This window comes from Numida meleagris, chromosome 8, assembly GCF_002078875.1.
Source record: "Numida meleagris isolate 19003 breed g44 Domestic line chromosome 8, NumMel1.0, whole genome shotgun sequence".
Lineage (NCBI taxonomy): Eukaryota > Metazoa > Chordata > Aves > Galliformes > Numididae > Numida > Numida meleagris.
In genome coordinates, this window is record NC_034416.1 from 1,266,701 (window position 1) to 1,288,419 (window position 21,719).

The following is a 21,719-nucleotide window of genomic DNA, read 5'->3' on the forward strand; positions in this document are numbered from 1 at the left end:
AATGGCCCTTGAAACTTCACCCCAGCAAGCCTGAGCACAGCACCAGGGGAAGACAGAGCAGCATGAAATGTGATGTTGCTGTAATCTGATCATCCTCCTTCCCAAAAAAACATGTAGGTGCTGCAAGACTGGTGTGAGACTGGAAGTGTACGTGCTCTGCATTTCCATAGATGACCTCTTACTTTACCTCTCAGGGTGTTACAGTGGGTGGGCCTGGATGCTTCTTTCCCTGGTAGAAAAACTGACTTCTTTATCTGAGTGAAAGTCTTTTTTTCTAGTGTTTTTAACTCTACTTCAGCTAAGGCAAATCCGGCTGGCAGAGCTGACGCCGTGTTAGGGCTGCTGCTCCTAGCTGTCTCAAGTGAGGTGACACAGACAAATCCTTCTGTTGCAGCCTTTCCTCTTTCTGGCAGCACTGAAATGCCACTCCAAAGTAATCACAGGCTGACTTCCATCACAGTCAGAGGAAAAACACTTATAATAGGGCTGCACCTGGTATGGGTTCCCTGCATTCTTCCTGCAGGCTGTAAGGGTGACTGGAGCCCCGCATTTCCTCAGGGGAGTGCAGATGGGTGGCAACGAACCCTTCAGAGACCTCCTGAGTGAGAACAAGATGAAGGCTGGTTGCTGTAGTAGTTTTATTATTTCAGTTATTACAGTCAGTGGAAAACACCGCGTAGAAAGCCAGAGCAAGGGCTGTCCTAATACCGTTTACAGTATGATGCTATCCTACATTTGGGCCCAGCTTTGCTGATAAACTGTAGTGTTTTCATCTGTGCTCTCCCAGCACAAGGCACAGCAGGCTTTGTCCCCCTTCTCAGTAGAACAGCCATCATATCACCATTTCAACAGCAGGAGGGTGAATTGTCCCAGGAGGAGAGAACGTACCCAAGGCAGAGGAAAAGGGAGAAGTTTACCTCAAAGTGGCAGGGAGCTCTGCTAGGAGCACCTGAAAGGGATGGGACTGCGCCACGTGAAGGAAGCAAGTTCAGCAAGTGAAACTTCAACAATGCAAGCACCACACATGAGGAAACCTGACTACGTGCTACTGGAGTTTAGAAACATGCTCCAAGCATCTTGGTCCTGTATTGTAGGGGTTGTTAAGCAGCAACAAGGTATGCACATGCCTTGCAGACTAGTGCAGCTAGAGTTGTGCATTGAGTTTGACTGGATTTTACTCCTGTTTGAGTACCAAGCAAACCCAGTAGTGTAGAGCAGAGGTAGAATAGTGGAGAAGGAAAGGACTTCATATCACCAGAGAAGTGAACAGGTTCATCTCTTAGAGGACTAAGGCCATGCTCTGCTAAAGTGCACTCAGGCACTCCTGGCTTTACATCCTAGCAACAGGGGCTGGATCCAGAACCAGCAGTGCACTCCTTTTAAGTTTTATCCTATTAGAACAGAAGCATAGGTCTGGCTGGACAAGCTGCCCCCTGGTACCCACTTTCATGCCAGCACCACCAGCTTGTTCCATCATTCAGTTCCAGGAGAACAGACTGAAGCCCCATCCATCTTCCAGCTAAATAGACTGCAGTGTTCCTTCAAGCAGGAAGCAGAGCTGATACCTGTGCAGTTGTGCCTCCAGTGACAACTGAAACTGAATACGTCATCTCAGATGTTGAGGAAAGGTAGTGGAGAGTTTCTTGCAGGACAGATCCTCCAGAGAGGACGCAGCAGACAGCTGCCTACTAGTGAACAGTTCTTTCTTTCTGTCTCTGGTAATCTGGACAGAAAAAGAAGGCAAGGCTGAAAGGGCAGGAGAGCAGTTGCCGATGGTGAGGAGAAACTAGCCAAGATGTTACAAGAAAACAAGTTCTGCTTATACTTCAGTAACAGATGCAGTGTTTGCTGCCTTCATAGATAGCAGCTGGTTTTAAAATCGCACATTTGCATCCCAGGTAGTTATTTCAAGTTATTTTAGTGCAGGTAGAGCAAAAAACTTGATTTAAAGTCCTCTCTTCCCTTGCTCCTTATTTTTCTACGCTTACACTTCAGGGTCAGTTTCCAATTTTATGAAGAATCCTTGTTTGGCTTCATTTGATTTTTCCCTCCTCCTTTCTTCCTGTATCTCTAAACATTATGGGTTCAGAAATCAAGAGCTAAAAACTCTTTTTCCCTCTTGGCAATATTTTAACATCCTTATAGGGATGGATAAAAAACACAGGCAGTGTCTACCTACCATCAGCATAGGTCCACTAGCAACAGAACTAGTTCCTGTGTTACTCAAGGATAAGTAGGTTCTTGTACACCTCCATGAGAAACCACCTCAGCTTTTAGCAGTGTTTCCTTAAGCCTCGCTCTCCAAGATTCTATGCAGGAGAGATGAAGCTAATCCCTGCTGTTTTGACTTGGTAGCTTTTCTGATCCCTAAATCAAAGACCAGCGTTTTCTGAGCTGAAGACTGCTTGTGTGAGAACACCTATGATTTCAGACTCATCACTGCTAAGCTCAGGTGGATCAGCAGAGATGCAGAGCAGTCTGCTGCCCAAAGAGAAATGCTGCTGGGTGACTAACCAGATTTGGAGCTAGCAAGCACTTACTGTAAGGGAAGTAACGCACACGCATGGTGATTTCACGGGCTGTCTTCAGGATCTCTACAGCCTGAAAGCAGAAAGAGTTGATCAACGCCCAAACTGTTTTGGAGGACAGAAAACAGTGGTGCATCAGTTACACAGTGCCCCCAGCTGAGCTGGTGAAGAAGATGGTGTATGCACCACTTCTCTTCCTGCTTGGGAGGAGAGCACATGCTGGGGAGCAAGAGTACTCACCTTGCTGTGCTCAATGTCCTGGAAATCCACATCATTCACAGACAACACCTGGTCCCCTTCCTGCAGCCCAGCTCTGTGCGCATCTGAGTCGGGGATCACCTGCAAAGGGCAGAGCAGATGCAGCAGTGCTGACGCTCTGTATGGTCAGTACCACGGGTCCGAGAGCTTCCATAATGTGCCTGTGCAGTGTGTTCACATGGGGTGGGGGCCATGGAGAGCGCAGGGACTGCAGCACTCCCTGCAGGCTAGGGAGGGGTAAACAAATGGTGCCTGAGCACTACCTGGAAAGTGGCAGATTACAGCTCTGAGTCTGGAGATGCATATAAAGGCAGATGACAGCCACCACACACACCCAGCTGGCTCAGCAACACCCAAGGGAACAGACAGAAAACAGGGAGGGAAGGAGAGCACGAACACACACCTTAGAGATGAAGATCCCCAGCTGCGAGGCCTTTCCTCCCCGGATGTTGAAGCCCAGCTGCGAGACAAACCAGGTCAGCAGTGAAACATCACTTCTACAGCAATCCCACCCCCAGTGCCCACGGGGTTGCTCCCTCGTGCCTGCCCACCACCAGCTCCTCTCACGAGACACTGCCATCCCCTACAGCTTCTCCGTGCACAGCGCTCCCAGCAGGGCAGGAATCTCCCTGGCCCCCTCCACCCCCCCGCACCCTGCTGACCACTCAGGGCTGCCCTCTACGTGCTCTCTTGCACTCAGTCAGAGCTCATCACGCCCTCGCAGCTTTGCCCGCCTCTTTGCCAATTTAGGAAAAACGATGGGAATACAACGGGGAAAAAGGCCACACCGAGCTAAAGAGCGACCCGGACAGAGCCGGAGCTGGATCCCGCAGCGCTCACCTGCGCCCCGGGCGGCTTCTTGAGGACGACGGTGCGGGGCAGGAACTGCGTGAGCTCGTTGTTGTAGTCGGGGTGGTAAACCCTCTGCAAAACAAACCGGCGGCCCTGAGGCGCTGCTCCGAACCGTGCCCCGCCGAGCCGGGACCCCCCCCTTGGAGCCTCCTCTCACCTCGTGCGGCGGCACCCAGGCGGGCGGGCTCTCGTAGGGCGGCAGGAAGACCACCGGGAAATCATCGTAGGGCAGCCGGCCCTCCATGCCGCCTCCCGGCCGCGCCGCGCCCTCTCGGCCCCCTTGGCCACGCCCCCCCGCGCGGCGCCGCGCGCGGTGATGACGTCGAGCCCCGTGATTGGCGGAGCGCCGCGCGGCCCCGGTTTGAACGCGGACGGTTGGGGCGCCGCCATCTGCAATCCAACGGGCGGCGGGGCGCGGGGCGCGGGGCGGGTCCGGCGGGGCGGCCTTGAGGGGTGCGCGGGCTGCAGCGGGGACAGCTGAAAGCCTCAACGGGCCCCTTCCGGGTCTCTCTGCCCGCTCTGCCCGTCCCTAGCGCGGCCTGAAATGGTGCGGGAGGAGGAGAAGGGGATCCCGGTGCGCGTGGCGCTGCGCTGCCGCCCGCTGGTGCCGAAGGAGACGAGCGAGGGCTGCCAGATGTGCCTGAGCTTCGTGCCCGGGGAGCCGCAGGTGATCGTGGGGAGCGACAAGGCCTTCACCTACGACTACGTGTTCGAGCCGTCGGTCGAGCAGGAGGAGGTCTTCAACACCGCCGTTGCTCCGCTCATTCGGGGCATCTTCAAAGGTCTGGGGCTGGGGTGGGGGCTGGGATGGGGGGGGAGGTGCCCTTAGCCCCCGCTCGCCGCTGCCTGGTTCGGTTTAGAAGATAAAAATCATTGGTGAGAAGGGCCAAACCCTGCCTGGTTTCATAGAATGGTAGAATCACAGAGTGGCTGAGGTTGGAAGGGGCCTTAAAGCCCACCCAGCCCTGAGCCCTGGGCAGCAGGGCAGGCCCTCACCGCCCTCTGGGAATTTCCCCTTAACATCTAATTTAGATCACCCCTATTTTTGTTTAGAGCCTTCCCCCCCCCCCCCTTGTCCTATGAATTCATAAGCTGATAAGCATCCTTAACTGTTGCTGATGCTGAAGTGCAGCTGGGACGACAGAGAGCTCGTGCTGCGTTTCTGCGACTGACTCTAGAACAACAGAATGAGTTTTTTTGTTTGTTTGTTTTTAAAGAACTGGAGTACTAATTTTTTTTCACTGCTTTTCGTTGAACGTGTTTCTTAACGTTGTTAAACGTGATCTGTGCATAAAGGTTGTGTAAACCCACGGTGAGTGGCCGTGGTTTTTTTGGAAGAATGCTTTTCCTGCGGTGCTGCTTTTCTTGTCAAAGTTTCTTCTGGTTTCTGTTTGACCACCTGATCTGGGAGTTCTTTGTTCCCTCAGGGTATAATGCCACCGTCCTGGCCTATGGACAGACGGGGTCTGGAAAAACGTACTCTATGGGAGGTACTTACACTGCCAGTCAGGAGCACGATCCCAGCATGGGGGTCATCCCTCGTGTCATCAAGCTGCTGTTTAAGGAGAAAGAGCAGAGGCAGGACTGGGAATTTGTCCTCAAAGTCTCCTATTTGGAGGTAAACGTGGTTTTGATTTTCAAACTCTTATAAACGTATGAACTGTGGATAAAGTGGCTTTGAACAAGGCTGAGTTTTAAACTACGTAAAGTCTTGTCAGGAAAGATATCTGAGTGCTAGACATCTTTCTCTAAAACTAAGATGAGTGCATCATCATGCAAATTTAGCCCTGATTTCAGTGTAGTTGTACGTCATTCTTTATGCGAGTTGCTGTCTCAAAAAGCTGCTAATTCTCCCCCGCTGTTGTGATGCTTTCAGATCTACAATGAGGATATTCTAGACCTACTGTGCTCATCAAGAGAACGGTCTTCTCAAATCAGTATACGGGAGGATCCTAAGGAAGGCATCAAGGTCTGTTGTGCTGTCAGAAACAGACTGTGGGCAGTACCACTGGACACAAATGCTTCAGTGAAACCACTGTCAGGCTGCTTGAGCACTACTTTGTATCAGTGCATGTGAAATCACTGCGGCTTCTCCTTCCTCTCAAACTTGAACTGCTGATAGTCCTTGTGTTTACTCAAAATGTAACACCAATAGGATTATACTTGCCTATAGAAATGTGATGAATGAAAGGTAATGGGACTTAAATCACTGATATAAACTTTGTCTGGGGGGTCCATACCAAACCTCCGTCTTCAAGTGAGACTGTGACCCTTGTGAATGCACATGTACACTGAAGATGATTTTTGTGATGTAGAAAGTTAGAGGTAAAGAGGAAGGAGAAGATAAATGATGCTTTCTTTCTGGATGCAGATTGTAGGGTTAACAGAAAGAAACGTTGCCTGTGCACGAGATACTGTATCCTGTCTAGAGCAAGGGAACAATTCCAGAACAGTGGCCTCCACGGCAATGAACTCCCAGTCCTCACGGTCCCATGCCATCTTCACCATTTGTATTGATCAGAAAAAGAAAAATGACAAGTAAGTCATCCCACAGCTCCCAGGAGCCATACTTAATAAAAATTTAATTATCTTGGCCTTCTCTTGGTAGCTCATCTGAGTGTCTACTTTTAAAGCAGTTCTTTTATTTAAACTGTCTCTGTTATCAGGTATATTTCTGAGCCCTGTAGTAACCACTGGACTGCTTCTTCCAACAAAGCAGCTTTGTTTACTTGAGCAAGTAAAATAGCCTGTTTCTGCCATAGGAACTGCAGTTTTCACTCCAAGCTACACCTGGTTGATCTTGCTGGATCTGAGAGACAAAAGAAGACCAAGGCCGAAGGAGACCGGCTGAAAGAAGGTCTGTAGGAAAAGGACATAGCTTGGGTTCTTAAATTCGAGTTCGTAAATTGAGTCCTTGACAGGGAAAGCCAAGCAGTTCTTTAATATTGTTAATGCATACACTTTTTTAAGTAAACCTTTCTATGCTTTGTAAAAAGTGCAGGAACTGACTGGTTTGTGGCTACTGAGGTGGCTCTACTCACCATCATCTGTTTGTGCACAGGTATCAACATTAACAGAGGTCTCCTCTGCCTGGGGAACGTAATTAGTGCTCTTGGTGAAGAAAATAAAAAGGGTGGGTTTGTCCCCTACAGAGACTCAAAGTTAACAAGGCTACTCCAAGGTAAGAAACAGGTAGTGACAATGACAAAATCTATGGATGCATTTTGAATAACAAAGTACCAAAATAAATAATACACTAATTATTCTTGCTTTCTCACAGAGCATTGATAATGTCCTGTTTTCCTTCTCAGATTCTCTGGGTGGTAACAGCCACACTCTCATGATTGCCTGTGTAAGCCCAGCAGATTCCAATCTAGAAGAAACTCTAAATACTCTGCGCTATGCTGACAGAGCAAGAAAAATCAAAAACAAACCAATTGTCAACGTTGATCCCCAGGCAGCCGAGCTGCATCATCTAAAGCAGCAGGTATTGGTTGCTTTCTTCATGTGACAAGAATAGATCTCTCCTTTTGGCAATCAGCTCAGTAAGTAGCAAGGGAAGAGATAGGACATAAAATAGGGACAATATTCAGTATGTATTTCTGCATCTCTTGAGATGGCTGTGTGAGTGCTGTAGGGAGAGTATGTGAAAGCTTCTTGTAGTTCTACAGCAACTGTTCCATGTGATAGAAGAACGATAACTGTGATTTACATTTCACTTGCCTGCCCATTAGCCTACAAGAAAAATCTCTCATGTAATGGAGCAACAGCATTTGTTCAGCAAAGTGTGAGATCTTCCCTTTGGTTCAATAGAATCTGACACCGTGCTCAGGACAGCCTGCAGGTGACTCAGCATGCTGTGACCTGAGCACTCCTGATAGGCAAGGGAAGCAAACTACTTCAAATACTGTAGAGACGTGATCCCTTCCCTCAAGAAGCAGTGGAAGTACAGTTGTGGAGCACGTGACTCATATTAGGACAAAGGCTCTTAGTTATATTCCTCCAGCCATCTAGCTACTGTAAGAGAGGCTTGCAAGCAGTGTTTATTTGTTTTTCTAGGTACAACAGCTACAGGTGTTATTGCTGCAGGCCCATGGAGGGACTCTCCCAGTGTCTATCAAGTAAGTCTTATAGATTAATGCTCAATGTAATTGATGGCCAAGATCAGTTGTAGGAGATAAAGAGAAACTAGGCACTGTACCCTTGTTTGTCTCTCTCACACCTATCCATCCTTTCATTCTTCCTCACCCTTTCACCACTAAAAATTAGGAACCTCCATCTCCACTGCTCATAAAAGCACAAAGCAAAAGGAGGAGTTTGGACTGGGTGGGTGGGTGTTTTCTCCTGAGTATATCTTAAAACCCAAGTTAATGCAGTTTACAGACTTAGCATTGGTTAAGCAACGTTACTATGTTAAAAGGATGTTTTCTTTTCTTGCAAATGTCTGCTTTCAGTACACTATTCCTCAGAGATTTTGAATTCAGATTAGTCTTCCTCCAGTCTTTCTATTCATCTGCTACAACCTATATGTGCTGTAAGTTCTTTAGGAAACTTTGAGGCAATTTCAATGCTATTACAAAACCTCTGGTGAAGTCATGTTCACAAGCAAAACAATTCCTTGATATTTCAGTAGCATGGCACCTTCAGAGAATCTGCAGTCCCTGATGGAGAAGAACCAGTCTCTAATGGAAGAGAATGAAAAGCTGAGCAGAGGGCTGAGTGAAGCTGCTGGTCAGACGGCACAGATGTTGGAAAGGATCATTCTGGTAAGGCTCAACTTCCTCAGAAGAGCCTTAAGTTGTGTGACTTTCCCTTTAGCTGAAGATTAATCAATAACAGCTCCTGTACTAATGACACGTTAGCAGTCTCTAATTTTGAGTTCTGCACACATTTATCTCAGATCTTTAGCTGTTGGGTACTCAGAACCAAAAGTCTTCTGGAGTCTGTCAAGGCCTAAAGATCTGGAGACTACAGAAGAAGGAAACCAGACTCTTTCAGCTCTTCTGTTGCTTTAATGTTTTAAAGACACTTTTGAACTCTCATTCTTTCCTTCCTCTCTATATTAATTCATTGCTGTGTATGTACCTGCCAAAATAGGTATTGGATCTAAACAAAGTAATCAAAGTAATTGTGGAAGACATCTCAGTGTATTGATTTGCTTCATACTGGCAACGTGTCTTTTGCTACAAATCGATCAGCTGTCTTCTAGCTTCTTGCTTTCATCTTGCACTTCCTACAGTTCAGTGTAATTCTGCTTCTCTTAGACAGAACAAGAAAATGAGAAGATGAATGCCAAACTAGAGCAACTTCAGCAACACGCCGTGTAAGTCTGTTTCCACACCCTACTTGTGCTGGGGAGATGTCTTTCAGCATTAAATATCCTCGTTGGGATAAACAGAATGCCATCGATTTGTTGATGCAGTACTCGTTTGTATATTCTATGGGGAAATTTGTCACCTGCTGGCACGTGTGACACAAGCCTGTGTCTGCTTTGCAGATGCAAGCTTGACCTCCAGAAGCTGGTGGAGACTGTGGAAGATGAGGAACTGAAAGAAAATGTAGAGGTGATCCGTGATCTCCAGCAAGTGTTGGCTCAGTTCCAGGTAAGGCCGAATTCAAGGAGAGAAGTGTGTGTGTCAGGCAGCTTTACTCATGCAGCCCAGTTCCCTCCTGGCCAGCTTGCTTTGCAGTGGATTCTACTCAGCAGAAACCTCCCTTTAAGGAGCCCAGATATTAAAACTATTAAATGACTCTAGATGTCTGCTTCCAAACAAGCTACCATGCTGTGCTTTTAATGCAACAGAAGGGCTGCTTGTGCTCAAGTGTCTACGTATATTGGCAGAATGGGAGGGAGGCAGAGGGGAATGAGAGCCTCTGCTGAAGAATCTAATGACTGGGAGAGCAGCGTGGATTTGCAATCCAAAAAACTGAAAGCTGAATTTGAAATTTGGTAGTTTAATGGGCAACCAATTGCAGAAACTTGAAATTGTTTTATAGAAGTTGCCAAATCTATCTAATGGAGAATTTCTCTATACTACCTTACTAGACGTTTCCCCTCCTCCCCCCTGCCCTACATTCCTTGCTGTTGTGAGGAGCTGGCTGCCAGTGTCTGGGAAGGACTGGGCACAATGCCTGGTCAGGCAGTTTGGGAGAAGTCTGCTCACTGTACAAAAGAAGGAAGGCAGTGACATCCTCTTCCCTGAGATAGCTTTCTGGACGGAGGAGAGTAACTGACTTTGTCATTATAGACCAAGAGGCTGCTGTTAACTTCATCTTAATTTTCCACCTCTATACTTTTTTTTTTTTTTCCTCCCCCCTCTTTGTCTTAAATAGAGTGAAAACACTGCCACAATGGAAGCTGCTACAGAGATGGCAAACTCTGAACAGGAAGCTACAGATGTGAGTGGAGTCCTTGGTCTGCAGCGCAGACCTTACCAGGGGCATGCCTTTGTTCTACTGCTCCTTTTATTTGTCTTTTTGCTAGTTTTCTGATTCAGGTAACTGTGAATAATGTGTCACTTTCTTGTATGCTGCTTTCCTGCATCCTTGTTTGCTCAAATCAAGTTCAATAGCGTGTTCTCATTCCTGAATATCTATTTTTCTTAATGTAAAAATGAATTTGTTCTGCAGAAACGAATCATGTTGTCAGAGAGCTTTAGGTTGGCCATTCCAACTCACTGCTGTGTCTTCTCCAGGAAGCAGAAACAGGCCAGGTTACCAAGAGATCCTCAGATGACTTCACTACGCAGCATGCCCTCCGTCAAGCACAGATGTCTAAAGAGCTGGTTGAACTGAATAAAGCCCTGGCTCTGAAAGAGGCACTTGCAAAGAAAATGACACAGAATGGCAGTCAGTTGGAGCCCATTCAGTCCCAGTACCAGGTAATTCTTCCACAAATAGCTCCTTTAAGGGCATGTAAGTTTCGTTTTCGCTATTAGTGTATTCAGTGTATGTTGAAGATCTACCCTTTTATGAGCATGTTTTTGTTGATCTCTTTCCTTAAGTTTTGGTCACTACCCTCTTGGGCATGGGAGGATGTAGACTACGGGTCAGCAGAGAATGGGAAGAAACCATGTCTAATTATCTACAAGCAGTCCAGCAGAAGATGATCTTTTCCCTGAAATAAATCATCAGCCACTGGCTGTTTAATGTGAAAGAGTTTTGGGGTTTTTTTTCTCAAGATGTTCTTGACCATGCTAAGCCAAAATGCAGTACTTCCTTGTTAAATTTCCTAGTGCAGCTAGCTGGTCTGGCTTTCCTTGTCACAAGCTGTGAATGGATCTCCCTTCTCTGAAACTGTTCGTTTATAACTTCTAGTTGATATTACAGTGGCTTTGTGTACTGACTACAATTTCAGATGCACTGGTTTCAGGAAATGTTCTGCGGCCTGTTGGGAAGAAACATGGTTCCCCAAGGCATCCTGTCTTAAAGCCTTAAGCTCTTAAAATCCCTGTTTCTAGGAGGGGGGTTTTCAGGCTGTTATTTAGGAGGCTTACTACTTCTGCCTTTCTAGACTAACATCAAGGATCTGGAATTAGAAGTCAGCAATTTGCAAAAAGAAAAGGAGGAGCTGATCCTTGCTCTGAACATGGCAAAGAAGGATGTCAACCAAGCCAAGTAAGTGCGACTACACAAGCTGCATGGCTTATAGCACTGAGATTTGTGTTAGTGCAACTGAGAAAATTCATCGTCTTAGCCTTACTTTACCTACATGGCAAAGCTCTTATTTCGATATAAGCACAGGATTAAGAGTACTGCACCTCTCATCCGTGGTAGCGTGACATGCTAGTGAGTGCTTGTAAACACTGCAGGCATCTTTGGCAGAGAATGTTCTGAAGGTTTTGGACGGGGGGGAAGAATCTGTTTGCCAGAATATTTTGGAGAAAACTTGTTTGAGAAGAACAGTAATCAGAGGTCTGTTTTTAAAGCGTGGCTTCTTTACAGGCTGAGCGAACGGCGTCGAAAAAGACTTCAGGAGTTGGAAGGGCAAATTAATGAGCTAAAGAAGAAGCTGAATGAGCAAGCAAAGCTCTTAAAGCTGAAAGAATCCACAGAACGCACAGTCTCCAAACTGAACCAGGAGATCAGGGTAACTAACCCTAGTGGTTCTCAGGCTTGCCCCAGTTTGGATAAAATGGCTTCCAGACAGAAGATGCTCATATTCTCAGTCTAATAAAACAGAAAATGCCAATTTTTTTTGGCAAAATTCTTTTGGCTATATGACCTCCAATGCAGGTGCAGTGCAACAGGGAAGTGACTACTGTGAGCTGGAGGAACAGAAGCCTGAAGTGTCTTCTGCCTATTCTGATAATTTGCTGCCTTAGTCGAGCTGCTTCACTTTGATTTCCATGTTACATCATGCATACATTTTTTTGCCCTTTATGGCTTGAAAATGAATTCCTGGGCTTTAGCACTTTGAAAGCACCCTTAGGCATGTTCTCCAATATTATAATACTTTCTGTCCACCACCACTCCTGGTACCCATGTCTACCAACCCACACCATGGAAATGTAGGTTGAAACTACCCGGAGTTGAAATACTGGACAATTTTTCCATCCCTCTGTATTTTCTAGGAAATGAAAAACCAAAGGGTACAGCTGATGCGCCAGATGAAAGAGGATGCTGAGAAATTTAGACAGTGGAAACAACAGAAGGACAAGGAAGTGATCCAGCTGAAAGAACGGGTGAGCAAACAGCAAGCTTCCAAACTGTACCTCTCTCTTCACAGTGAAACAAATCATTAATGCCTTTGCTGTAAAGCTTTATTTAATTTTCGAGCATCTGGAGAAACATCTGGGGAATGCTTTGAAGATAACAAAACAGTTCATATGGTTGCCACCTTTTACCAGCTGTAAAAGGACTCGCTTGCTTATGTCTGGGGAACTTAAAGCTATCAACAGAGTCATCATCATTCAGCTCTAAAGCAAAAGACAAGAATATTTTTAAGTATTTAAAGTCGTAGGGTTTGGCCACAGAATGGGAGTGTGCAACCTTTCAAAGGAATATTAAGTCAGCAGGTGAACAGTGCAGTCAGTTAAATCCGTCTGGTGTGTACTATTCAAGTATAATAAAGAGCAAACGTATGTACCACTTGATTTCTGGTCACACAGGAGTTCTTTATACAAAAACTTTACCCCCCAGTGCTTTGGGATGCTACATTTTAAGCTTGTGATTTGCAGTTTCTTGCAACCTTCATGTTCCTAAACCTTTTTGGTGGCAAGTGTAGAGCCCTTCTACCCTAAGCCTGACTGCCAGTTTTCTCAACAACAGTGCTTGACTTAAGCTTGTAATGGTCAGTGAAATCATTGTCGTGAAGCACTTATTGTTGTTCTGCAATGCATGTGTTCTCTTTCAAAAAGTGTGAAACTGGCCATAGCCATTAAGGTGATGCATAGTTTCCTACATCTCAGACATGTTTCTTTGCAGGATCGCAAAAGGCAGTATGAGCTGCTGAAGCTGGAGCGAGACTTTCAGAAGCAGGCCAGTGTTCTTCGGCGCAAAACAGAAGAGGTAAGGAACTGGTATCTGCTAGGAACCACTGACTGGTTCCTAAAAATCTGCAAAGTGTAACGTCCAAAAAGCAGTTTGGAGGTGTGTAAACAGGGAGGAAGAGGGGCAGCCTGTAGGAAAAATGCCGTGCTTCTGTCCTGTGGCATGAGGGATCCTGATTAAATCCAGTCCTTAAAGGATAAATTATCCCTCGCAGAGCCTCAGGTTGCTGTGGAGAATTTGTTGCAGATAGCCAAGCTAGAAAGTGTAAAGTGAGCTCTGATGGATGTGCTAGATCGCAGATCAAAATTCCTTCACGTTGCCTGAAAAAAGAAACGAATCGTGAAACCATTTCTTGGTTGTCTTCTTCTACCTACAGGCCTAGAAGCAAATTGCCTTCAAAGCAAGAATTTCAGCAGAGGAAAATATGTCAGGGACTCTATAGCCTGTGCTCAAGTCTGAAGTTGTTTCAGTTTTATTTGCCTGCTTTCTCATTGTCTCACAGAGTCTGGCTTGCACTGTGAATAGCTCATGCTTTCAGCCATTAGATGATGTAACTACTGCTCCGCTTCTGTGTGAATTCTTCTGCAGGCTGCAGCTGCTAACAAGCGCCTGAAGGATGCTCTGCAGAAGCAACGGGAGGCTGCGGATAAACGGAAGGAGAGTCAGAACCGGGGAATGGAAGGAGTTGCTGCACGAGTGAAGGTGTGTAACAGCAGCTTGTGCATCAAGCACAGCAAACTTAGTTCTACTGGCTGACGAAGTGCTGCTGGGGTTGCTGACTGGAGAGCGAGGGGGACGAGCACGTAGTTGTTGATTCCTATCACGGGAGGTAACTTCATGCAGAGGTTTAGCTGGGTGAAGGTGTTTTGGAGAAGGAACAACCAGTCCTGAAGCTGAGACTGTCATCAACCACTGTACTGTTTTTTTTTCTCCAGAGCTGGCTGGCAAATGAAGTAGAGGTACTGGTTAGCACTGAGGAGGCTCGCCGGCACCTTGCAGACCTTCTGGAGGACAGAAAGATCTTGGCACAGGAGCTCCTTCAGCTTAAAGAGAAAAAAGACTCTGGGGAAAACCCACCCTCAAAGCTCCGGGTAAGAAAAGGAAATGCCACATTGCCTGTCCCACACCAATGGCTGATTAAGCAAGTGCCATAGCTGGCTCTTAATCCTATTGGAGCCTTTCCCTAGGAAGGCAGATAGAGGTGATTCCCTTTCTAGAAGAAAGGCTTAATGTTCTTACTTAATGTCAACTCAACTTTTGAGTTGGAAGGGACCCTTAAAGGTTATCTAGTCCAACTCCCCTGCCATGCACGGAGACATCTACAGCTAGATCAGGTTGCTCAGAGCCTGGTCCAGCATGACCTTCGTTGTCCTCTTGTGTGTCAGGAAACATGTACTTAAATAACCTGCGACTTAACGCAGTGAATCTGGCGGGCAGGAGCTGGTCACAGCCGTTATCAAAGATTTTGCTGTTGCAAAGGAGTAGAGGGATTTAAGCTTTGAAGAAACGCTTGGAGGCTTTTGCAATGATATCTCTACTTTTTGCTGAAATGCCTATAAATGAAAGCTCAGCCTTGCGTGCATTGCTACAACTATTGCTCACTTCTGTCTTGCTGTAATTCTCTAGAGGCGAACCTACTCCATCACGGATTTGCAGGCATCAGAGATGGACCTTTCTTTATCAAAGCAGATAGAAAGCCTGGAAACCGAGATGGAGCTCAGGTAAGGTAGTATTATAAAGCTGATTTGCACAGCCTAAGGCTAGTTTCTTCTACTTTATCTCTACAACTGTTCTGTGAAACAGAAGAGCGTTTAAATATTTTCACTGTCAGTCTTTGAAATTATAGAACAAAAAGAACCTGTGTTTTTCCTGGTTTATTTTTTTTTTTTAAATGTGGGTATTTGAGGATACTGCTCAGTCACTGAGATCTTGTTCCTAGCTGTTTGCAAGTATTTCTGACTGTGGCAACCTTCTTTCAAGTGGAGGGGAGAGCAGAGTCCCTGCTGTAGTGTGTAGCAGCTGTAGTCTCCATTCCTATGTAGACAAAATATTAACTTCAACTAATTTGTCTAAAATTCTGATAAGATTTTTAGCCTGTGTTCTCTCCTGCCTTGTGACCTCAAATACGTGTTCTTCCAAAGGAGTGCCCAAATAGCAGACCTGCAGCAGAAACTCCTAGATGCAGACAATGGAGATCGTGCGAAACAACGCTGGGACAATATTGCAACCATTCTAGAGGCTAAATGTGCTTTGAAGTATCTCCTTGGGGAGGTAAATTGAGTCTTCCTATTTTAGAGCTTTTATTTTTAGTGATGAAATCTACTTAGCCAGGAATGAAAGGAAGTGAATAATAGATAAGTAATCTGATGGGAATAAAGGGCAGTGTTCTCTGAGACCAGGCTGGAAGCAGTACAGTGAATGCTGGGATGGTAGAACCTTAAACAAGACTGGAAGTAGAAGACTGTAAGAATTGGGCTAACACTAAATGAGGGAAAAATCAACTGAATGACAGAAACAAATTGCAGTTCCTGAAATTTGGAGACTAAAGGAGGAGAATGAAGGAAGTTATATAGGAGAGCATTTGTTTTGAGGGTTCCTTCTCCCCCTAAATACTGAGCCTTAAAGTTCTGCAGGGAAGAAGATTAAAACTGGCTAATAAGATTTCCTGTTACCTGTTCTTCACTTCCACACTGACTTTCAGGTGCTAGTCTGGATGTCTCTTCTGTTCCCTTTGTTGCTGAAGGGGCTAGTCTACTTCTTAGAGTGGTTGGCTGTAAAGCAGAAATGCTTCACATTCAGACTGCATTGCTTCTGTCCCAAGTACACTCTGAAACGTGGAACCAAGCAACCACCCTGCATTTGTCTTTCAGCTGGTTTCCTCCAAAGTCCAGGAAAGCAAGCTGGAGAGCAGCCTGCAGCAGAGTAAGGCCAGCTGTTCAGACATACAGAAGATGCTGACTGAAGAGCGAAACCACGCAACAGAAATGGAGGCTGAATTCCAAAATCAGCTTCTGCTGCAGGAACAACAGCACCAGGAAAAGGTAAAACACAAATTAAAGTCTTGAGAGCCCCTGTGCTTTGGAACTCTGGTTCCCAGATCTACTTATAGATAAAGGTGACTGGGACGTGCTGAAGCTGATCTATTGCTAGGTGATCAAAATTTGTTAGACTCTTGCAGGACAGGTAGCAAAATGCCAAGAAATCTCCCTATTCATGTTCTATCTCTTGCAAGTTATTCAATACTAACTTTTCAGTGCTCTAAGTGAGGATGTTGTACCCAATCATGTGATAACTTAGAGTAGATCAGGACAGAACAGTACTGGAAATAGCAGAGAGCATCTGTCTGAAATCGTGTAGGCCTTCAATGGCTGAGCTGCCCAGTGTCACTTTAGGAATTCACACCTGTTTGTCTTTTATATTAATTTGCCTTTAGGTTCTGTACCTGCTCAGCCAATTTCAGCAAAAAGAAGCAGCAGAGAAAAGACTGGAAGATTCCCTAAATGAGCAGGAGAAACAGATGCAGGAGCGACTCAAGTTTCAGGTGGTGTTTGTGTGTGTTTATTTTTCTTTCCCAAGGGCTGCCTGTTAGTGGGGATAGCTGCCTTAGAGCAAGGAACATGCAGAGGGATTCGTTGAGGATATTTGCATTTATAGCTACGATTAATGCTACTACACTTATCTTCAATGGAAGAAGGGATGTAAGAGGAATGAGGCAGGCTTATTGGAGCTTGAATAGCAGCTGTTCTCCAAGACCAACAGCGTCTGACCAGCTCATGCAAGCATGCATGCTCAGAACACCTTTTGTTAGGATAGATGTGCTATTACAAATCCTTTGCTGAGCACAGCTCCACTGTGACATCTGCAGCAGAGCAGCTTTAGCTTGATCATAGAAGCACAGTACAAGCTGCACCTTGTCTTGTTGCTTCCTGAGATGGGCACATCTGGTGATGCACTGAGGTAGAACTAGTCCTAGGTCCACCTCATTTGCCAGTAAGCCTTGGAAATAGAGGAAGCTTTAGATCCTCAATGGTCACCTTAAGAGAATTGACTTCTTTCTGTTATGTTGATAATGTTATGCATAAAACAAGATAGCAGCACTAATGATTTTCCTGACTTAGAATGCAGAGCTGATATCCTGTCGTAGAGTATATGGGAAACCCCTTTTGACATTGCAAGAAAGTTGCAAGCACAATTTTTTTTCCCAAACTCCTATTTGTGTGTGTTACCCCTGTGTAAGCCTATTGATTTCATCTTGTCTTGCAAACAGGAGGAAGAGCTGAAGAAAATGAGGGAGATCTGTGAGAAGAACCAAGAACTTCTCCAGGAAAATGATATTCTTAAACAGGTAGAGATCTGTACAGACACCAGTAATGGCATCTTGGCAGTTGGGTTAATATATTTTACAAAGCTAACTTTTGTCCTTCTTAACAGAAACTGCTGCTTGTCCAAGTTGCCAGTGGACAGAAGCTCCGTCGCATTCAACAAGTGTCACCTGAGTCCCCAGACTCTCCCTTCGATTACATTCCACCCAAAGTAAAACTGCTGCATAACAATTTTCTTTCTTCCATTGTCCAAAACTGTATGCTGCTTTGTAATCCTGGTGTTTTCTCTGTGGCGCTTCCAGTCTTTGAACCCTGGAGCGTGGCATCTGTCGTAGCAAATTTAATCCTGGCCCTGCAAAAGATCCAAATCTTAGTGCTGAGTGGAATAAATGATACGAAGCTGTTTTGCCAAGACTGTGACACAAATCAGTTAATTCTGATGATTTGTCAACCGTGTTTTTACAGACTCTAGCAGTTTAAGCTGATTGAACTTTTGATCCTCGCCAGTGTGATCGCTGGTCTCTAACCCTGGAGCCCTCTTGGCTGTCTGTGAGGAATGAGGATGTGGTAGTGGGGCTTAACTGTAAAACCTTCAGAAATGTAAGACCACTCTTGTACGTTCTGAGATCTCAACCCTTGTGATTTCTGTGTGCAGCCAAAGACTCGACGGCAAACAGTGGCAAAACCACGCGCACCAACGCCAGAAATGGATGTGGAAGAGCTGTTGTCTGACTCAGGAGAGTCTGGAGAGGAGGAGGATGCAGAGTGGGTTCCAGTAAAAGCAGCCAAAGGAACAAAGAAGAGCGTAACAGGGGTAAGACCTCGTCATTTTTGTCGCTTTATTGTCTATGAGGGAATTGCTTGCATCCCTGAGCACATCTAGTATGTATACAGCAAAGCTGTGAGATTGTAGTGTCTGCCCTGCTGGGCATCTGAGCTATGCAGTCTGCTATTGCTGCATGTTCCCAGGCTAGCAAAGAAATATTCCTCAAATATGCCATGAAATGGCTAAACCGTGTCACTTCCATTTAGATAGAGGGCCCTGGGTACTGTGGTAGTGGTTTTCCTCTTAGTGTCTGTGTTAGCTTGTTCAGCTGAAACTGGATTCCTCTGGGGTTGCTTGAAGTCAAGTACTGAAGAATCAAAGATTCTTACCTTCTGTACTGAAGGTGAAGAGAAGACCTTATTATTTTTTCCCAAGATGTCAGGCTAGCAAGGGAATAACGAAAGGCTCGTGGCAGTTCGGGGTTACTCTCCTTCAGGTTGCTTCAGGTGTTGACATCTGTAGCAATCTAGATGCAGCCTATAAAATGCTGAGGCCCTTACTCCATAAAACTCTTCCCTTACTCAGTGCTTCTGCAAGGGCCGATGTGGAAACAGGCAGTGTGGCTGCAGGAAGCAGAAGGTGGGCTGCACTGCGGGCTGCAGCTGTGACTCAGCAAAGTGCAGAAATCGAGACCCTGGCTTCCCGGTGAGTATTGCCAGTGCACTCAGACTGTGCAGCGTGTTGGAGCAAGGTTGGATGGATGGAGGAGCAGTTTCTGTACCAGCCTGCGTGCACGGTTTGTCAGCCTTTCTGAAGCCTTTGTAAATGTTACTGTAATTCATGGTTTTATCCGTGGTAGAGTTCAAAGTCTTCCACTGCTGTATAGAAATTCTCACACTGCAATATAGAAATCTGGGCAGTGTCCAAAACCACTTATATTCCCCCAGTACTGTCAGCCACAAATCTGAGAGCAAACAATTTGTCTTTTCGTCTTTAATCCCACTCAGAAAATAAATCTTGTATCTTGCACTTCAGATTGCACGACAGCTTAACCCTGCTAAGTGTGTGTGTATTCACTCAGTCCTTTTTTAGAGGAGTAGAAGGGATAATTAAGGCTTTTAGCAATAATTGCGGCATCAGGATGGTTTGTGAACAACTGATGTTTGTGAGAACTCCTGCTAGAAATGTCTGCCTTACTCCTGGCTCTTAAAGACCTGAAGCAGAGACCTCCATAGTAATTCCTTAATTATCTACTGTTTTGCTAAACCAGTTGCCTGATAGAGGCATCTAGCATTCTGTAATGTGAATTACTTTGGAACTGGAGAGAAGATGGCTTAGGGCCCTGTAGGATTTCTTCAGCTGTTGGTGGGGAAGGGAGGGCTGGGTATTGCAGAAATGCTTCACAGGAGCCCTGCCCCTCAGGATGCCACGATGTGTGAGGACCAAACAAAGGACTCAGAAGGTTCCTTCAAACTGGAAGACCTCGCTGAAGTGACTGCAGGAGAGACCTTCTTCCAGCCTGTGTATATTCCTCCAAATATGAAGGTACTGGCTAAGGCTTTTTGTTATTATTTTCCTCTAAACAAATGAGACAGCACCAAAACACCAGTGTGCATGGATTTAGTGATGAATCTAAATGAGGAAGGATGGGGAGAGGGGTTGGGCACCGAGAAGTTGGTGTGTGGTAGAAAGCTGAACAGACTACAGCTGTCAAGCCAGCTTGTATTTCATTCTTAAGTCTGCTGAATTCTTAAGTTTTTGTATTAAAACTGCCACTCAAGCTGCCCCTGAAAGGAGTCAGAGCCAGCATACTGAACTCACCTATACAGACTCATGTTGCCATCCTGTCCTTTCCAGTAGTAAGAGGCTGGGAATCAAGGAAGGAGGACAAAGTCCTGTCTGTGTCCAAACACAACTGTTTTTAAGTTGGTATATGCCCTGCCTTGTGCCTCAGGTAAACTGAATTATTCACTTACGTGTGCTCTCTGCACACTGTTCTTGAGAATTTTGACCTTGGAAAATAAATTCAGCAACTTCTCACACTGACCAGGCAACTTCTTTAGGTGCTGCCCCCTAACTCCAGTGCAAGCAGGTTGGCTTCATCAGGGCGGTGACCAACTCCAAATTGTCTTCTTTGCTTTCCTGATAGGTCCTGAAAGATATCACAGACCAAGATGTGTTCACCAAGAAGCCCAGCACTGCTGCTTCCCTGCTGGTGAGGGATGAGGAGTCCCAAGAGAACCAGCTCCCATTTGTAAAGAAAAAGAAGAGAATGCTGAGTAGCAATACCAGCTTCTTCTCAGGTTGTACCCCAATCAAGGAGGAGATTAACTGACGAGCCACAGCTGGAAACCAGGTTGTGCTGCACTTGTTTACACCACGGATGCTGGTGACTTTTTTTTTTTAGAAGGAAAAAATGAAGTGTTGGAAACTCTTGCTGCAGAGTAGTCCCGTGGACTGTCCTGACAGCTGCCGGCATCAGCAAGGGAGTCAAACACTAATTCTTACTAGAACTAGATTGTGTCCAATTCTATGTAAATATTTTGATGTGTGGGACTTGAGTAGATGTCTTCTACCAGGGCGATGGTGAGTAACTTTCCTCTTCCAAAATTCCAGAGTGAGTGCAGGTGCTTGCTCCAAGTTGCTCGTTGCAGCTGCCTTCCTCGTGCTGAGCTGTGAACGCGTTGGGTACGGATTTATCCGTGATCTTGAAAGAACTCTGCATTTGCACTGGAAATCTAGGCCTTGTCTTCCAGTATTACTTGAGGAACTGTTCCATGCTGCCATGTGAGATCCACTGGTGCTTGAGCGGGAGGAGGCACTGTCTGTGGTCTTAAAGGAGCTGGCAGATGAGAAATGCCAGTGTTCCTGTAGCTGTTGGGGTACTGGCATATCCTTGTTCAATTGAATTAGAAACTTGCTAGCCATAGGTGAATGGTGTAGTGATTTTAACTTGTTTTTGTAGCTTTAATAAAGGAAAAACTAAAGATCTGAAAATGTCTTAATTTTACAGTGGTTCCTGTGTGGTTCTTGGTAGCATCTCTTGTTGGAATTGGTCTGAGTGGTTCTGGCAGTTGCTGTGCTCGTGGCCAGTAGGTCAGCTCTAGGTCTTGTTCTGCCCCAAGCCTGTAACGCTGCCTTCCTTTCCTACAGCACGCAGAGAAGTGAGAGCACTTGCCTTTCCCTGTGCTTGTTTGTTTTAGACCAATGGGAACATCTGAGAAAACTGGTGAAGGGAGAGAGGGCTCCTGTCCGTAGTGGTAACAAGGCAAGCTACAGCCAGCTGGGATGGGTGCACGTTAGCACCGTGCCTCCCCTGAGCTTTAGGAGCAGGTTGGGTTTATTTCCTGGGGCTGGGTGCAGGATGAGCCATGGCTCTGCGGGCTCCGGGCTTGGTGCGAGCTGAGCAGGGCTGTCAGCACTGGAGCTGTTCAGGCTTGTCCTCATAAACATCAAAGGGGGAGAGGACAGTTTGTTCTGAGTGAAACTGGGATCGGTGGG

At 46.0% G+C, this 21,719-nt stretch overlaps 2 protein-coding genes across 3 annotated transcripts; one reads left to right on the forward strand and one right to left on the reverse strand.

The window, feature by feature from the left end:
• On the reverse strand, nt 620-3,955 carry PDZD11 (PDZ domain containing 11). Its single transcript, XM_021406566.1, has 6 exons — nt 3,796-3,955; nt 3,627-3,710; nt 3,190-3,246; nt 2,769-2,867; nt 2,541-2,601; nt 620-1,723 (listed from the first exon to the last, which is right to left on the reverse strand). The coding sequence occupies exons 1-6, from the start codon at nt 3,880-3,882 to the stop codon at nt 1,689-1,691; spliced, it is 423 nt and encodes a 140-aa protein (XP_021262241.1). The 5' UTR covers nt 3,883-3,955; the 3' UTR covers nt 620-1,688.
• On the forward strand, nt 4,031-21,228 carry KIF4A (kinesin family member 4A). Of its 2 annotated transcripts, none has more exons than XM_021406539.1 (29): nt 4,031-4,420; nt 5,066-5,256; nt 5,515-5,607; nt 6,010-6,176; nt 6,401-6,495; nt 6,700-6,819; nt 6,950-7,125; nt 7,698-7,759; nt 8,269-8,404; nt 8,903-8,961; nt 9,136-9,241; nt 9,972-10,037; nt 10,334-10,519; nt 11,152-11,255; nt 11,583-11,727; nt 12,212-12,322; nt 13,065-13,148; nt 13,719-13,832; nt 14,066-14,221; nt 14,757-14,851; nt 15,272-15,401; nt 16,001-16,171; nt 16,564-16,671; nt 17,398-17,475; nt 17,562-17,663; nt 18,108-18,266; nt 18,804-18,923; nt 19,641-19,763; nt 20,368-21,228. In XM_021406539.1, the coding sequence occupies exons 1-29, from the start codon at nt 4,183-4,185 to the stop codon at nt 20,551-20,553; spliced, it is 3,681 nt and encodes a 1,226-aa protein (XP_021262214.1). In that variant the 5' UTR covers nt 4,031-4,182; the 3' UTR covers nt 20,554-21,228. The 2 variants fall into 2 exon arrangements, with proteins under 2 accessions (XP_021262214.1, XP_021262215.1); XM_021406540.1 differs by having other exon boundaries at nt 8,272-8,404.

Excerpts from the sequence above, each read along its gene's own strand:
- PDZD11 (XM_021406566.1), bottom strand. The coding sequence starts at position 3,882 with ATGGAGGGCCGGCTGCCCTACGATGATTTCCCGGTGGTCTTCCTGCCG. Across the intron at positions 3,247-3,626 it reads AGAAGCCGCCCGGGGCGCAG|CTGGGCTTCAACATCCGGGG; the intron begins GTGAGCGCTGCG and ends TTTGTCTCGCAG. Across the intron at positions 1,724-2,540 it reads TGTGCGTTACTTCCCTTACA|ATTACCAGAGACAGAAAGAA; the intron begins GTAAGTGCTTGC and ends TTTTCTGTCCAG.
- KIF4A (XM_021406539.1), top strand. The coding sequence starts at position 4,183 with ATGGTGCGGGAGGAGGAGAAGGGGATCCCGGTGCGCGTGGCGCTGCGC. Across the intron at positions 6,820-6,949 it reads GTTAACAAGGCTACTCCAAG|ATTCTCTGGGTGGTAACAGC; the intron begins GTAAGAAACAGG and ends TTTCCTTCTCAG. Across the intron at positions 18,924-19,640 it reads ATCGAGACCCTGGCTTCCCG|GATGCCACGATGTGTGAGGA; the intron begins GTGAGTATTGCC and ends CCTGCCCCTCAG.